We start from the raw sequence: 17154 nt of genomic DNA on the forward strand, positions 1-17154 counted from the left end.
CCATTAATAATTTTGATGTAAACAAGTTGTCTACTTTATAATTAATGTTAAAGATTCATGTCCTCTAAACGATTCTTGTATCTTATTTTGAAAGTGAACTGTCAGGATCAGATTCTAAATGATGTAAAAATTGGAAATTACTGTTGATTTCTCATTTAATCAGAACATTGTGATGGTATTGTATCTATAATCAGGAAAGGTGTTAGCGCATCAAGGTAGTCCAGAAAAAAATGCAGATAAATGAATACTAGCTTTATTTTTATTGTAAGCTTAAATTAAAGAAGCTTGCAAGTACTCAGAGTATTCCTCTCCTTTCCTTTTACTCTCTGTAAAACTAAGGAAAATCCCTTCTGAAACATCCACTCTGATTCTGTGGACTGAGATACCTTTTGCATGATGATTGTCTAGCCTATGGATCTTCCTATTATCTCCTAAAGTCATTCCAATGTACCATTACATAATGTGAAAGAGAGAAAAATATAGTCCTATTATTTTGGAAATTCTGTTGGACAATGGTAGTGACTAGGCAATCTGTATTTGAAGCAGCAGTAACAAGCATAATTTTAATGACTTTGTAAGAATTAGCTCCAACCACTGGGTATAAGTAAGAATTTAGCATGCAATAATGGGAATGAAGAACAGAATGTTTGCCTTTATTGAACTGGGGTATAATTTGTTAAATAAATAAATAATTAAAGTATTGTCAGTGTAATATACTACAGTACAGTACATACTAATAAAACTCTTGAGTGAGTAACATTTAAGTGGACAAAACAGCAGATCATAGGTCAACAATTTTTGTACCAATACCTCAAAAGGACTAATGTATAGAATGCACCCCAAATCCAGGATCCATGAATCCCATGGGATTGAAGTTTGGCAAGTTTGTGGTTCCTCTGGTGGTGCTGCTATGCCATCCTCCAGAGGTTCAGTAAAGTGGTCCTGCCTTAACCCTCCAAAGGTTGGGTTGACTGGCCTTGCCCTTCAGATGCTGGACACTAGCCCTCTACAGGCTAGGTAGACTGGTCCTATTGTTGGTTGCTGGAGGGCAATCAGCTATACTTAAGGGGCAGAAAATTGGAAGTTGCTCCCATCCCACTTGTTTTCTTTTGGGGGTGTGTGTTGCCCTTGGTCATTCTGTTTCTCTGTTTAGATAAGAAATATCACTGCAACAATTACCCAGAGGATCTACTTAAGATTTTCTAATTTTAGAATAGATTTGAATGAAAGTTGAATGAAAGCCACTTTGGATGAAAGGTAAAGAGAACACTTGTTGTGGCTTCCCCCATATTCCCACTTAGAAGCAAGGACAGCTATAATCCTAGATGAGACTAGGAGGGTTAAGGTTTCACATGCTTCACTACTGCGTGGAAGGTTGAAATTGTGTTTGGCTGAAGTCTGTTATTCTCTCATTACAGGTTTTCTCCGTCAGTGTGAGGTAAAAGGGTGCATCCCTGTTGTTCTCAGTTTAGTCATTTTATAAACACTTGATAAGAGCTTTGTGAATTTTTAGTTAGTTCTGAAGTTCTTTCACATCACATATATTCTCTTTTCTTTATTCAGATGTTGATGAATGTGAACGCGATGACAATGCTGGCTGTGTTCATGAATGTGTCAATATCCCAGGGAATTATCGATGTACCTGCTATGATGGCTTTCATCTTGCACATGATGGTCATAACTGTCTCGGTAAGAAATTTACACATTGCTTAAAATGCTTACTTTCAAATGTTATAACTGTTAAGCTCCCCCTCCCAAATCCTGTTTATAGCAATAGCAATAGCAGTGGACTTATATACCGCTTCATAGGCCTTTCAGGCCTCTCTAAGCGGTTTACAGAGAGTCAGCATATTGCCCCCAACAATCTGGGTCCTCATTTTACCCACCTCGGAAGGATGGAAGGCTGAGTCAACCCTGAGCCGGTGAGATTTGAACCGCTGACCTGCTGATCTAGCAGTAGCCTGCAGTGCTGCATTTAACCACTGCGCCACCTTGGCTCTTTTATGCTAAAAGCTGCATATTAAATCCTAATACAAAATTCTTCCAATTAATTGTTGAAGCTATTGTTTCTCATTTAGTGAATTGGGTAAAATAAAAGTACATCCTTATGTAGTCAGTGTTGCTTAAAGTAGACAATAGCAGTGGCCTCTTATATGGGGAAAATATCTACTAAAAGTGTAATTCCTCAGAGCCCCACATTTTATGTTCTACTCACATTGTTTTGTGTATCTCGCACATAAAAAGTAGAGTAACTGATATGGTTGAATGCTTGAATACCTTTCTGATTCTAATGATTCTATGCCATATAGAATGACATTATATGACATTAAATAGATACTCAAGTTATGTAGTTCCACTATAGTGTTTATTGATTCTACTTCCTACAGAGAAATGCAAATTGCTCTCAAATGGTTTCCTCTGTTATTGTCAGAGATCTGTATTGTAATCTCCACCATTTCTGAGAGTTCAGGATTGTGATAGTTGGATTTATTTTGCAAATATAATTTTAAATGGTGTAATTTTAAAAAAGTAAGTTTTTATTATTGTTCCAGTGGGGGAAACTCAAGATAAAATGTTGAGAAAAGATGGTAAATATTGATGTCTAGCAGTTATCAACTTGCTACCCCATCTTCTTAAAATTTACTAGTAAAATACTTCCCTTTTAAGGATGTAAAATGAATAAGTACTAGATAAATAGAGCTCAGATATATACTTTATTATTACTGTAGTGTATATCTATATTTTTATGTCAACTTTACCAGCTTTATTCCAAGTCAGAATTAATTTTTATATGAAATATTGTCTGCTACAATCCTCTTTATTCCTAGATAGCATATAGATGATTTCAGATCTTTATAAATTGAAATGCAGGCGAAAATATTTGAAATGAATTAATAAAATGCTTAGAATATCCTAGATTTTGGTGAGTGGCAAGTTGAGGAAGGAAAACTAGTAATGGATGCCTCCCCCCCTAAAAGGTCAAGGTACTTTATGTAATATAGTTGGGAAAACTGATTTTCACACAGAGGAAGTCATGATCATTCAAAGTGCATCATGAGCACAGCCTTGATTGTAAGACTTAGCTTGGCCTGAATGTGTATCCAGCTGCCCTAACTTTTCCCCCCCAATTATACAACCAAAAGCTTCTGGGGAGGTTTGCTCTCTAGAAATGTGGCATTAATTGTTTTGATTTACATCTGGGGATTATGGGAGAATAGTTATCTCATTAGAACAGCAAAGCAAGTCCTTAGTAAGCACCCCTGAGTATTTGGAAGTATTAGAAAGGAATGTTTTGCATAGATTTCACTTATATGGACATTTACATGCTTTCACCCTTTTGAAGCATATCATGGGAGCAACTATGTCCCTGAGTGGTACATTCCTTATCTTCAGCTCTTGTTCCAGCAAAACAACGGTACAAGGTTGCTACTGGTTTTCCTGGATGTGTTCAGAGACAACATTCCTAGAAGCTCAGCTTGTCAGGAGCAAGCCTTGGCAAGTCTTGGATACAGGTAGCTAACAAATGAATTGGCTGCCTCTGTGTTTGCTTGCCTGCCAAAGCTACTGTCAGCTGTTTGCTTAAGGATAAACAAAATCACTGAACATGTAGTCACAAAAAAAGAGAAGAGCTTAATTATAGACTATCAAGAATGCTTTTCTTCTACCACCCTTTTTTTATTTTTGAACTTGTCAGGATTAAGAATTGCTTACATTTTTCTTCTGAAATTTGAAATGTATGGGTTGTGTATATGAGGTTGCCCTCGTATTGAGTCAGATGATAGGTTTGCTTTTTTATTTATTATCATCTTCATCTCTAGTAATCAAACTAATAACTTTTTTTATACCTGAATTCAATCTCTGGGGAAGCCTGTGTTGAACCAAGAACTTCATTGCAAAGCAAATGCAGGAAGTACAGGTAGCCCTCAATTTACAAATGTAATTGAGCCTGGAATTATGATTTTTATTCATTGCAATGGTAAGTTGAGGTATCACTTTACCGGACCCACTTTTTTTTTTTACATTTTTGCACCTAAAAAGTAAGGTTTAGGTAACATTATTCTCAGGTACAAAGTGTAATCATACGCAGTGATGCAAGTATGAAATAATTTGGTTTTGGTTGCCACAGTGTAAAAAAAAAAGATGTTGAGACTCTAGAACAGTGGTTCTCAACCTGTGGGTCATGACCCCTTTGGGGGTCGAATGACCTTTTCACAGAGGTCGCCCAAGACTATCGGAACTCTTTAACTCATTAGACTTTAAAGTGTGCTGTGTCACTCTCTCTCTCTTGCACGCACACATGCGCGCAAGCACATGCCCACAAATACACACACAGGCCCACACGCAGGGAAGTAGGAGGAAAAACACAAACGTAAAAAAAGGGGGAGTCTATATGTGTGTGTGGGGGGGGGAAGAAATTGGGATCCAGTTATTGGGTTCCAAGCCAATCAGAGCCAAGGAGCGGGGTTTTGACACGACGGAGTGTTGGTTGGGGGTCACCACAACAGGGGGAACTGTATTAAAGGGTCACGGCATTAGAAAGGTTGAGAACTGCTGCTCTAGAAAGAGTACAGAGAACAGTAACAAAAATGATTAGGGGGCTGGAGACTAAAACATATAAAGAATGGTTGCTGGAATTGGGTATGTCTAGTTTAATGAAAAGAAGTACCAGGGGTGCCATGATAGCAGTGTTCCAATATCTCAGAGGCTGCCACAAAGAAGAGGGAGTCAAGCTATTCTTCAAAGCACCAGCAATGAATGGAAACTAATCAAGGAGAGAAGCAACCAAGAACTAAGGAGAAATTTCCTGACAGTTGGAACAATTAATCAGTGGAACAACTTGCAACCAGAAGTTGTGGGTGTTCCAACATTGGAAGTTTTTAACAAGAGATTAGACAACCATTTATCTGAAATGGTATCGGGTTCCCTGCTTGAGCAGAGGGTTGGACTAGAAGAGCTCCAAGGTTTCTTCCAACTCTGTTACTCTTCAAAACAGAATGGCCACTGTGGATTTTCAGCATTTGCAACAACAAAGATAAAGACTAAGCTAAATACAACACCAAATCTTACTTTAGGCATTGATAAAAAATACTGTCATATGTAGGCTCATATATATCTCATTAATACAATTGTAAGGGAAAATTCTTTTATTGAAGAGTCCTAGAAGTTTCTCATTTTTTTAGAGAGAGTATTGTCTGTAAAAGTTAAAGAAACTCATTGTTGGAATGTCTGTCATAATAAATTGCTTTTGCTGTCCGGCTTATTGCTGGCCTCCAATGCTACTGCAGTACTTTCTTTACTAATACTTTGTTTCTTTCTTCCTGACAAGAACCATTCTTCAGCAATGTCCCCCTCCCCATTCTGGAGCTGCCTGCTTTCTGTAGCTACAGTATGTTGACATATGTTCTCTCAACATCCTTCCATTTTCTGCAGCTCAAGTCAAAATTGTTTTGAAAAACTTTAATGCTTTAGCACCCATGTCCAACTGCATATTAGGAAAATATTGTTGCAGGACTATCTTTTGTTGTGTCTGGATAAATAAGTGTAAGTAAAAACAGGAGCAACAGCTGGGATTCTTCAGAGTTATTTAAACACTGACATATCACCAGTGAAATGCTGCCCCTCCCACTCCCACTGCCCCAGGGTCTCATGTTGAAAGATTGTGATTTCCAAGTTCTATATTTCAAACACATTTTAAGGGAAAATCGCTGGTAGGAGAAGCAGCTGCCTTTGGAATCTTGCTCTCATGTAGAAGATCTGTAATTGCACCATGATAGGGTGATAGTAGGACATAAACGGTCAACCAGCGAAAAATTGGGAAATCTTCCAAATCCTAGCAATTTTAGAGGTTTAGACAATATAGAAGAGAACTCTGTACATGCCTGCATTTCTAGAACATAGTACAAAAAGTGTGTAATTTCTCAAAGACTATTTTCTCTCCTGGTTAGACTGCAGGTTTCTCTTGAAAGATAGGTACAGAGCTTAAGGGATCCATCTGTAGCCCAGGTAGTATAGTCTTTACATATGCTCAAATTTGCTACTGAGTTATTCTACAGAGAGCTTATTCTGATTCACTACTTTTGAGGTCTGTCTCCCCTTGTTTCCATTTACCAGTCACTTATAATACTACAGGCAGTCCTTGACTTACCAGTACAATTGAGCCCAACATTTCCATTGCTAAGCAAAGCAGTGGTTAAGTGAATCACTGCAGTTGTTAAATGAATCATGCAGCCGTTACGCAAGTGACTTTGCTTGTTAGAAGCCAGCTGGAAATGTCACGAATGGTGATCACATTACTGCAGATCAGTTCAACCATCATAAATACATGTTAGTTGCCAAGTGCCTATGGTGATGTGGCCACAAGGATGCTGCAATGGTTGTAAATGTGAAACCTGGTTCCAAATCAAATTTTTTTCAATGCTATTGTAACTTTGAATGGTCACTAAATGGTCACTAATGATTGTAAATTAAAGATTACCTCTATTTAAAATCATACCACTGTTTCATATGCCAACCTTAAATGTTTTCAGCATTTAGAATGTTGTGATACATATATAAAATCACTCTTCAGTTTAGCTAACCAGGACCTGAGTTAAGAAAGCAGCTAATAAGTTCAAGTCACTTAACCCCATTTATCCCCCAGTGGTCAGTGAAATAAAAACCTGTTCTTCATTCTTCACAAAAGAGAAGCATTTTTTTAGCATTTAATCCCACTCCCCCCCCCATAATGCATAATGTTCATCCATGTGTTCATGTATATTTCTGTCCATTTATCTAGTGGGTGGCAAAACATTACTGCTGTTACACTGATGTAGACCAAGATTGTAAAAATAATAATAATAATAAATACTCTTAAGAAGCCAAATGCATTAAAAAAGCCGTCTGTTCGCAATGCCAGATCAGCATTGTAGAGCAATCCTATTGAAGGAGGCATTTTAGTAAATTCCATTAAATGTGTTTTCATCAAACTTGAAGGTTGTTGCATGATAGGAAACCATATGAGAGACACATTTTGGGAAGACTGCATTTAGTGGTTTATTCTATAATTTGGGATTAACAAGAAGCTAGCTAGCTGTCAAGAAGTGAAGGATATGGAGAAAAAAATGGAAAGAGATTTTTGAAGGTATCACGTGCAGTCAATGGGATCTGTACAACACAAGTCCAGTTAAACCTCCATTGAGTAGATTCTTACTGATTACATAGACATATCTGTCTAGGAGTGCTCTCTGCCTCAACTGCTAGTATATCCAGGGTGTCCTGTTACATCTTTTTATCTTCTTTCTCATCGAAACAAGGTCCACCTTTTCCGCCTTTCTCTCCTTTGCTTTCTCTATGTTTACTCAGCTTGTCTGTTTCAAGTTTTCTTTATGTTCAATCTGGCTAATTTTAAATTCTTAAATTGAGAATCAGATTATCCGTTTCTGTTTCCTGTGAATGAGGTTCTGAAAGGGCATTCAAAGTTTTTGGTTTGTTTGTTTATATGCTTCTTATTTAATCCTGAAAGTAAACTGCAACATGAGGCATTGTGGATTGCTTAAGTTTGGATGTAAGTTAAAATATATCGTTAATTTAAATTATTTTTTTACTTCCACCTTTTTTTGCCCTCTTTGCAGTGTGGTCTCGACATGCTATAGATGAGCTTTGCCTTTGTTCTAATACAATTTCTGAACTATTGTATTAAAGGATGCTTTTTAATGATTACATTGATTGTTGACCTCCTACTTTACTGGAGAAATTATTTAACTTATTGAGTCATTGGGGCAGCTGTTATTTAATTAAACATTTTACTTGAGCATACATTAATTCTTTTTGTTTTCTATTTATCATTCATTGAAATCTGTCTGGCTTAGGATAAGTACTGTTTTCTTTGTACTGTATTGACCTTTAATCATTGGTATAATGAATGATACTAGATATCAACCTCTGTTACAAAAGCACATAAGAACAATTAACTCTCTTGAGATTTGCTATGGAAACTCTTCTTCTTCTTGGATACTCATTATTCCCTTAATCCTTTGGAAGAATTTGGGAAGCAAGCATTCAGCTGACTATCATCTTGTTTATGACTCAGTTCCTTGAAGCAAATCCAATTTATTCCATGTATACCTCTTATTTACAGATAAGCATGCAAATGATTGCAATTTTAGTGGAAAACCAGACCTATCCAAAATAGCATACATTCATGCCAAGCACCCAGATTCATCTCTCTCTCTTTCTCCCCACACACATAGACACCTGTGCCTCTTTGAAAAATCTCTTTGCGTGGTCATGATTTCTTTTGGACAGTTTGGGTTGGCTCAGAGGAAAACAGGCTAGCAGGATAATGACAGAAAGAAGAAGAGTACAGAAAATTTTCTCTCCGTCAACTTTTTACCATTATCCCACAATTTAATAGCAATAGCACTTAGGCTTATACATTGTTTTACAGCCTTCTCTAAGCGGTTTTACAGAGTTAGCATATTGTCCCCAACAATTTGGTTCCTCATTTTATCTACCTCGGAAGGATGGAAAGCTGAGTCAACCTTGAGCCTGGTGGGATTTGAACTGCCAAATTGCAGGCAGCCGGCAATCAGCAGAAGTAGCCTGCAGTACTGCACTCTAACCACTGTGCCACTGAACCAGGCTGAATCATCTTTTTCTTTTATCTTTTTATTGTCATTCAGTCTATGTATCAGAGATTCAAATATTATTTTGTCTTTCTTCTCAGCTAGGCTTCCAGTTCTTTATGGTTTATAAGTGTGTGAATACCTTATCTTGCGATAAGGGAATAAATAGCATTTCCAGTAGTGCAGAAAATATCAGGATAGATGCAGATTAAAAAGTCTCAGCTTATATATTTATCATCTTTCATCTCTCCTTACTGACCTTGAAGTGGAGAACCATGAACTATAATTAGAACTGGCCAGGAATCACTGTTCTTACCAAAGATTAGAATAGAATATATACCTTACACGAGTAATACATTTGTGACATTTATTATGTTGGTTATAATGGAAAACTCCATAAGAAACTTGGGGACGGAGATGACCAGGCTTTTAAAGATACAATTATAGTCTGCACTGAAATGAATTTCCAATAAGGATCATTTAACATTTTTAAACATAAATTTCTATCCTAAATTGCTTACCACACTGGCTCTCTGGATATGAGATCCAGACTCTTTTTTCTGTTTTGATCTTTCTTTCTTTTCTTTTTTTAAAGGAAAGTATCACTCCTAGTAGAGAAGCCCCAGCTTCCTACTTTGTTGATACAGAGGTGAGCAGCACATCTACTAATGTATATGAGTTAACAGCAAATTAAAGAAGAATCATAGTAGAGGGACAAAGTGTGGAAATAAATTCCGTGCCAAAGTAAACTTTTAAACATTCTTTGGAAAGCCTGCTAGTCCCTTCTTGATTAGTATAGGTGTGAGTCATCTTTTGGTCATTAATTTATGAAAACAAGGGTGTCAGTTCTTGAACAGGCTTGGAAATCATCAATCCTCTGTCATATTCATTTTCTTTCCCCATGTTTAATCCTGCTACATGGCTTTGAGAGTGAGTAGTGAAGAAATGTACTACGTATGTTCACAGGGATTATATTTTCCAGGGAAAAGATATCCAGAACAATAAACAAGCAACATTAAATTCATGACACCATAGACTGAATGCCATTCTTTACATTAGCAATGAAACCATCACATTATAGGTGGTCCTCGGCGTACGACCACGGTTGAGCCCAACATTTCTGTTCCTAAGTGAGACAGTTGTTGAGTGAATTTTGCCCCAATTTACAACCTTTCTTGCCGTGGTGGTTAAGTGAATCACTGCAGTTAAGTTTGTAACATGGTTAAGTGAATCTGGCTTCCTTGTTGTTTTTGCTTGTCAGAAAGTCGCAAAAAGGTGATCACATGACCCCAGGACAATGCAACAATCATAAACACGAAGCAATTGCAAGCATCTGAATTTTGATCACATGACCATGGGGATGCTGCAATGGTCATACGTGTGAAAAACAGTCAGTGTCAGTGTCATTTCAAACGGTCACTAAATGAACTGTTGTAAATCAAGGATTATTATAATGAAGCTGGCACATATACATTCCCAATTGGCTGCACAAGCTGCAAACACTGAAATAGTTGAATGTGAATGAGGTTCTAGAGTGGATAGTATTGAATGTAAGTAATGTCTGAGTTTGAACTTAATTGTCCTTCTATGAATCTCTTCCTTTTTTGTTGGTTTGTTTTAAACATTTAATCATGCCTAGCTCTTGGAGACATTATAGCAAGTGCTCTCCATGCTACCCTGTCAAGCACAGTTTCTTTCAACTGTTAAATGTTCAACTTTTTATCAGAGTTGGTGTTAGTAGCATGTTCTTTGCTTGCATTTTCTTCTTGTTCCACTAACTATTCATAGCATCATTGCCTTCTCCAATTTGCACGCACAGCATGGACAAATCAAATCAGACATAGACTTATGAGTTTAGCTTCTAGTGATGGGTCTGGGTTTATATGTTTTAATACTTTTCTGTTAGTGGTTGTCCATGGGCAATAATTTACGCCAGCACCACAGTTCAAAGGCATCAATTCTTCTTCAATCAGCCATTCTTAGTGTCCAACTCTCACACCCATACATCATTATAGGGAAGACTATTGCTGTAACTATCTTGCTCTTTGTGTTTATATCAATATATCTGCTTTTCCAGATCTTATTTCTGTTAACCATTCCAGTGCAGTCTAAGGTTATCCTGTGTTTTATTTCAGGAGTAGAACTGCCATCAAGAACAATTTTGGATCAAAGGAAGATAAATTCTTGAACTAATTCAATTTCCTCCTTATTGTTTGAGGTGTTTGGCTGCTGGCTCATCTTTGCAATCAGTTACAGTGTTCTGTGGGTTATGTGATCACAATTTTTTGCCCATTCAGAAAAATGGATTCACACGATCAAGGAATTTGCTTAACGACCATGGATTCACTTAACAACTTTCACAAAATGTTGTTAAATTGAGTGCAGTCAAATGAGTGCCTTGAGAAGATGACTATAATAATTTACAACTAGAAATTCAGTTCCAGTTGTGATTATAAATTGAGGACTCCCTGTATTGTATAATTTGAAAAGGAGTAATATATTTATTTCCCTCTAATACAGCAATGTGCACCACTGTTTCATGTGTCTGGAACTTATGTACAGATTACTTGTGATTGTCTACCTATTTTATCTACACAGTTGATCTAAAAATACCTAGGCATAATTTGCATGTTATCTTGGTAAGGTGAACTGAATCCAGTGGATTTCTGTATAACTTTTTCTCATGTACTAGTGGTTATCTGGGAAGAGAGGGTGCATATTTAACCTGGCACCTTCTCCTTGGTGCCTCCTAGAAATAATATGCTGAAATTTCCTATGCTGCAAACAAACAGAAGTGCTGGAAAATAGGATACCCTCAAATATGTCATATTTTTAAATTATTCTACATACTATTTTTCTTGTTCTCAAAAGACATATTCTTTTACAGCCTTATGTTTCTCACTGCTCTGTTAGGGGCCCCTTTGCCTGTCTTGTCTTGCCTTTCTTACTTTGAGTTCTTTCCCAGAGTGGATGCATTTCTCTTTTTAAACAGACCACAAAGACTTTAAGTGCCATCAGGTAGCTGTGAACTATGCACCTTTTGGCAAGGTGGAAATCAGGTGAAAACAAGATTTCCCCCCCTGATAATAAATATCTCTTTTTTAAATCAGTATTTACTTCTGATAGAATTGCTTTATTAATAATGGATTCTAGAGAATGCTAAGACTGTTGATATGTTAAAAATCAAGATCTTCTCTTCATAAGATTTTCACTATGCAAATCAGTGTTTTACTTTGAGCCTAGAAAACAAAGGCACTTGGCAACCAGTTCAAGTCTTCCATCATGGATCTGATGAAAACTTGTGATCCTGCCTTGTTATTTCTTTTCTCCACCAGTTTGTGGCCAGATATTTTCCTAAGAGTTGGAAAAGAATTCCAGATAGTATTGGACTTTGCCTCTGCATAGTGAACCAATATCATTTATGCAAAATTATGATGTAGGCAAGATAATAAAGCAACATAAAATGGAAGAGCATGAAAGGGGTCTAACGCTGAACATAGCAATAGTGTGGACTAGAGCCTTAATATTCCTGTTTCCCGACTTCAGTGTAGGAAGGAGAACATGTGGGTTTAATAACAAAACAAGGGTTGCTTTTTCTGGAGTTTACAAAGAGGTTTGTCTGAAATTCAGCTATTGGATAGAATAATTTCCGTATCTTATCTTGCTTTATCTCTAATAAGATTCTGAGTGACCTTTAACCAGCTCAAACTAGGAATTTGGTCTGTTTGCTAAATTAAAGCGTCTTTTGATGATTTAAGTTGCCTTTAATAAAGCAAACATTAGATTGAAAGTCTTGTAGCAACTAGTTTAATTGATGACTTACCTTGTTATGAACTGAAGATAAGGAATAGCAGTTTATTGCTGAGAGTTCTACAAAAGATTATATTAACCTACAGAGTACTTAATTTGCCTAAGGTAAAATTATATTATTAATATACCCACCATTAGAGTGTATTTGCTGAATCCATCTGATGCTATATTGCTATGTATTAATCTGAATAGAGATACTTTTTCAGTTTACAAATGTTTACACACACACACATACATATATGCATACATATATATGGTGAACATTTGTAAACTGACAAGGATATCAAGGAAACATCTTGAATATAATGTTTTGTGATCAGGATCTTATTCATCTTCCTAAATCTATCTAAACCATGTAGCAGCTATCCACATGCAAATAAAACTCTAGAATTTTCTTCACACAATTATACATGCCCAACTTTGATGTCTTTTGCCTGTCAAGATCTAAAAGTTCATGAAAAAGGCATATGTATGATCATGGTGCTGTTTTAAAATACTGCTACACAACAAACCAGTTAGTGGTGGTTGTTTCTTTTGTTCTAAGCCTTTTATCTCTATCAGGTCTTAAGTCTTCCTTTGAAACCATAAGAAATGTTCAGGCATTTTTTTTTTATTGTGAAACCTAAGCAGCAGTTAAGCCTGCATAGTTGCGGATAAAATTTTATTAGTTAGCAATAGTCTTGTCTGTCTGCAAGAGGCCCTGCATGACAGTACACTTGGTTTTTGTGTGCCTGTGAGCTGATATGTGTATTTTAATTAACCTCTTACACATTTGTTCAGATATTCAGGTCTGTTCATGTTGTCATCGACCTGCTATTCTGGCTTTTCCGGAGTCTGCTACATGGCCCCACCGTTGATGTCCAAGGGGCTCAGCTTTCTACTTAGTTGTTGGGATTTTAATGCTTGAGTTCACAGAGGTTTTCTTTGGCACGGAGCTCCTTATTTCCTCTGTGTGTTTTGAGAAAGGGGCTGGTTATATTTCTTTTCTATTCTCTGACTCTGGACACTGTAGAAGAAAAGGCACCTTCCTCCAGTTTGATGCAAGTTTAGCAGTCTGTCCACTTAGCGGGCCCATAATAAGCCAGGAAAAAGTATGTCCAATGATTTGCTAACATTTTTATTTAACATTTGGAGTCTTGCTGACTAAAAATATAAATAATCTTACTTATATTTTTAGTCAGCAAGACTCCAAATGTTACATAAAAATGTCAGCAAATAATTGGATATACTTTTTTTTGGAGTGGACAATTGTTGGTTTGTTAGGTTTAATGTTCCAGTGCTGTTACAGGCACTATTCACTTAAGAATTATTGCTCATTAAGAAAACATTGAGCTAATTGTACATAATTTCCTGAAAAAAAGGAGTTGATTTTACTACAGTCACCAACATCCCAAAATCACAATGTGAGAAAATATGCTAGGCAATAAAGAAATGTGATTCTTGTGAAGGAAATAGCACCCACAAACACAGACAAGATATATTTGATCGCTGATCAATAAAAGTGTTGGACAACAAAATTTCAGTAACCTAGTACATGTAGTCCTTGACTTATGACCACAATTGAGCCCAAAATATCAATTGCTAAGCAAGACTGTTGTTAAATGAGTTCTGCCCAATTTTAGGACCTTTCTTGCTGCAATTGTTACATGAATGACTGCAGTTATTAAGTTAGTAACAAGGTGGTTAAGTGAACGTGACTTCCCCATTGACTTTGCTTATTAGAAGATTGCAAAAGGTGATCATGTGACCCAGGGACACTCCAATCATCATAATACATGCCGGTTACCTAGCATCTGAATTATGATCACGTGACCATGGGAATGCTGCAACGGTCGTAGGTCTGAAAAACAGTTATAAGCCACTTTTTTCAGTGCTGTTGTAACTTCAAAGAGTCACTAAACAAATGGTTGTAGGTTGAACACTGCATGTACAATAAAAACCAAATAGCAATAGAAAAATAATTGTGATGTGCAGCAGCAATTTTTAAAATTTTTGGATAAAATAAATGGGGTATAGAATCTATGGTAATAGGAACTGTTAAAAACAAAATACAAGTACTACTTGACTTACAAGCGTTTGTTTAGTGGCCATTCAAAGTTATAAGAGCACTGAAAAAAGTGACATGAGGGTTTTTTACATTTATGACTGCTGCAGCATCCCCATGGTCATGTGATCAAAATTCAGATGCTTGGCAACTGATTCATATTTATGATAGCTGCAGTTTCCCAGGGTCACATGATCACCTTTTGCACGTGGCCCGACAAAACCGCGCTAGTCAAAATAGCGGCGACAAAACCGCGTCGCTAAAGCCGTGACGTCATCGTCGCAACATCATCACCGCAACGTCATCACCGCAGCGACAACAGCGCAGCGACAGAAGGGCGCTTTAAAACAGCGCAGCAGCAGAAAGCTGATTTAAATTAAGGTAAGGGTTAGGATTAGGTTTAGGGGTTTGGTTTAGGGTTAGGTTTAGGGTTAGGTTTAGGTTTAGGTTTAGGGTTAGGGTTAGGGTTAGGGTTAGGGTTAGGTTAGGTTTAGGTTAGGGTTAGGTTAGGGTTAGGGTTAGGGTTAGGGTGCTGATTGCTTCAGAAGGCGCGGATTTGCCCTCCGCGGTTATGTCGCGCTAGGGTCGTTTTTTTCCTTAGCGCTTCGGACGGCGCGGATTTGCCCTCCGCGCTTATGTCTGCGCGGATAAGGGCTTCGCGGTTTTGTCGGTGAACCCCTTTTGCAACCTTCTGTCAAGCAAAGCCAATGAGGAAGTCAGATTCATTTAACAACTGTGTTACTAAATAACTGCAGTGATTCATTTGACAATTGCGGCAAGAAAGGTCATAAAATGGGGCAAAACTGACTTAACAATTGTTTTGGGGCTCAATTGTGGTCGTAAGTCAATGGAACAAATGGAGCAAAATGTGCTAAAGAAATAATGGCATATTTTGAAACAATACAAGAGCCAAACTGAGGAAGAAGTTATGTTTTAATAAGATAAAGGCTTCATTTAAAAGTGTTTTTTTTTTTTTAAAGGAGAGTCCATGCACAAATGTAGGACAATTTAGCTTTTGGCTGGTGCTAATCATAAGAGCCCCAGTGAATATGGCCATACTGCATCTAATCCCTCAGACCAAGCTTTCTTTGATATAAGAGCTTTTCCACAGTTGACTGTTACTTCTCTGTTATGTCTCTCTTGGTCCCCTATTTATTTCATAAATAAGTAAACAACGGCCCTTTTTACAATTTCATAATTGTCAGCCTGTATTTATTATTACTTTAATCAATCATGATTTTGTGCCTTGTTCTTATTGTGTAAATTTTGGAAGCTACATAAGAGTCTGGGTGATTTTTAGATGGTCCGATAAATCCTGTAAAAAATATATATAAACCTCTAATGCTCTTGCAGCACATCTTAAAAAAATAATAGCTGAATCTATGATTTGTTTCATTCTATCAGATTTCTTGAATAATAAGATTAGGTGAAAAGTAACTCATCAACATTATTTCAGACTAGGGTTAAATGGTATGAGCAATATCTGCCTTTATTACATGAGGTGACACTGCAAGATTAATTTTTTTCTAGGTATTTTTTTTTCTAGGCAGGGGTTTCCATGGTTGTAGCCCCAGCAATCAGTGTAACAGCTGACATTTTATATGGTGCCCACCATTTTTAAAATTTTTCCTTCCATCTATTATAATACATAGATTCCTTTAATTAAAAAAGGGGGAAAGTGAGTCTACTATAAAACAAAGTGTACCCCATAAAATATTTTTAGCATAAAAATTATGCTGGGTCAAGGAGGGTGTAAACACTTTCCTATCTTTGCCTTTTGATTGTTCCCACTATTTTGGCTCAAAAAAGTTTGAATCCCCTATTTATGATGTCTGAATTATATCTAGTAATAGAAAAATTAACAGTAAATGTGTAATTTCATTATAATCTATTCTCCTCCCCCTTTATTTATTCAAAGAACTCAGGTGCTCTACAACATATCCCATTTTTCCCTTAATAACCCCACGAGGATCAATTAGGATAAGGTACAATGATTGATCCAGGGACTTCTTCATTTAAGTTCAGCCAGGAATTACAGTACCAAAGTAGGTTTTTTTAAAAATAGAATCCTTGCAGAAAAAACTGAACCAGCTTAATCTTTGATCTCTTCCCATGTCAACACTATGACATATCGTTTTGTTTAGAAATGAATTTGTTAGGAATGCTTTTTAACTTTTCCTGATTTGCAACCTATTTGAATATTTTTAACTAGAAAAGCAGTTAAAATAATGTAAATAAACAGTATCCATTACTGTAACTGAAAGAGGTTTTTTTTGTATAAAGAAAGTAGACATTATGGACAAAGAAATCTGAAAAGTCTAGCATTTTAGCTACTTTTCTAGCTAAAAAGTGGATTTGTTTTCTCAGGATTGCTTTTGTGACTAATTAAATGTATTCCTATATACAAGTCTGTAATTTTGCAATTATTGTCAAAATCCTATTCAGATTATAACAGATAGTAATTGAATTGGAACTTGATTTTTTAAGCAATTTTAGAGCTGAAGCTAAAACCCACTGTAACCAGTCATGTTGATTATTTATTGTTCTTTTAGTTTTTATTTTGTAAAATTTCTTTTTTAAGTTGAATTCGGATAATAGACCATATTGCAATGAAGGACTGATTGACTGACTGACTGTTGAAACTTTGCATAATTTGTATGTATGACAACATGTATTTTCTCTAGAAAGACTAGTAGG

General features: G+C 36.5%; 1 protein-coding gene across 4 annotated transcripts in view; it reads left to right on the forward strand.

Annotated features, from left to right (window-relative positions):
- The window catches only part of SCUBE3 (signal peptide, CUB domain and EGF like domain containing 3), a 114566-nt gene that overhangs the window by 25939 nt on the left and 71473 nt on the right, over window positions 1-17154 (forward strand). For all 4 annotated transcript variants that reach the window (XM_014052583.2, XM_014052585.2, XM_014052584.2 and 1 more), the window contains exon 3: window positions 1564-1689. In XM_014052583.2, coding sequence (XP_013908058.1) covers window positions 1564-1689 — 126 coding nt within the window. The remainder of the gene's footprint in view (window positions 1-1563; window positions 1690-17154) is intronic.

This window comes from Thamnophis sirtalis, unplaced genomic scaffold, assembly GCF_051295495.1.
Source record: "Thamnophis sirtalis isolate CommonGarterSnake01/CBP01778 unplaced genomic scaffold, rThaSir2_p1.2 scaffold_7, whole genome shotgun sequence".
Lineage (NCBI taxonomy): Eukaryota > Metazoa > Chordata > Lepidosauria > Squamata > Natricidae > Thamnophis > Thamnophis sirtalis.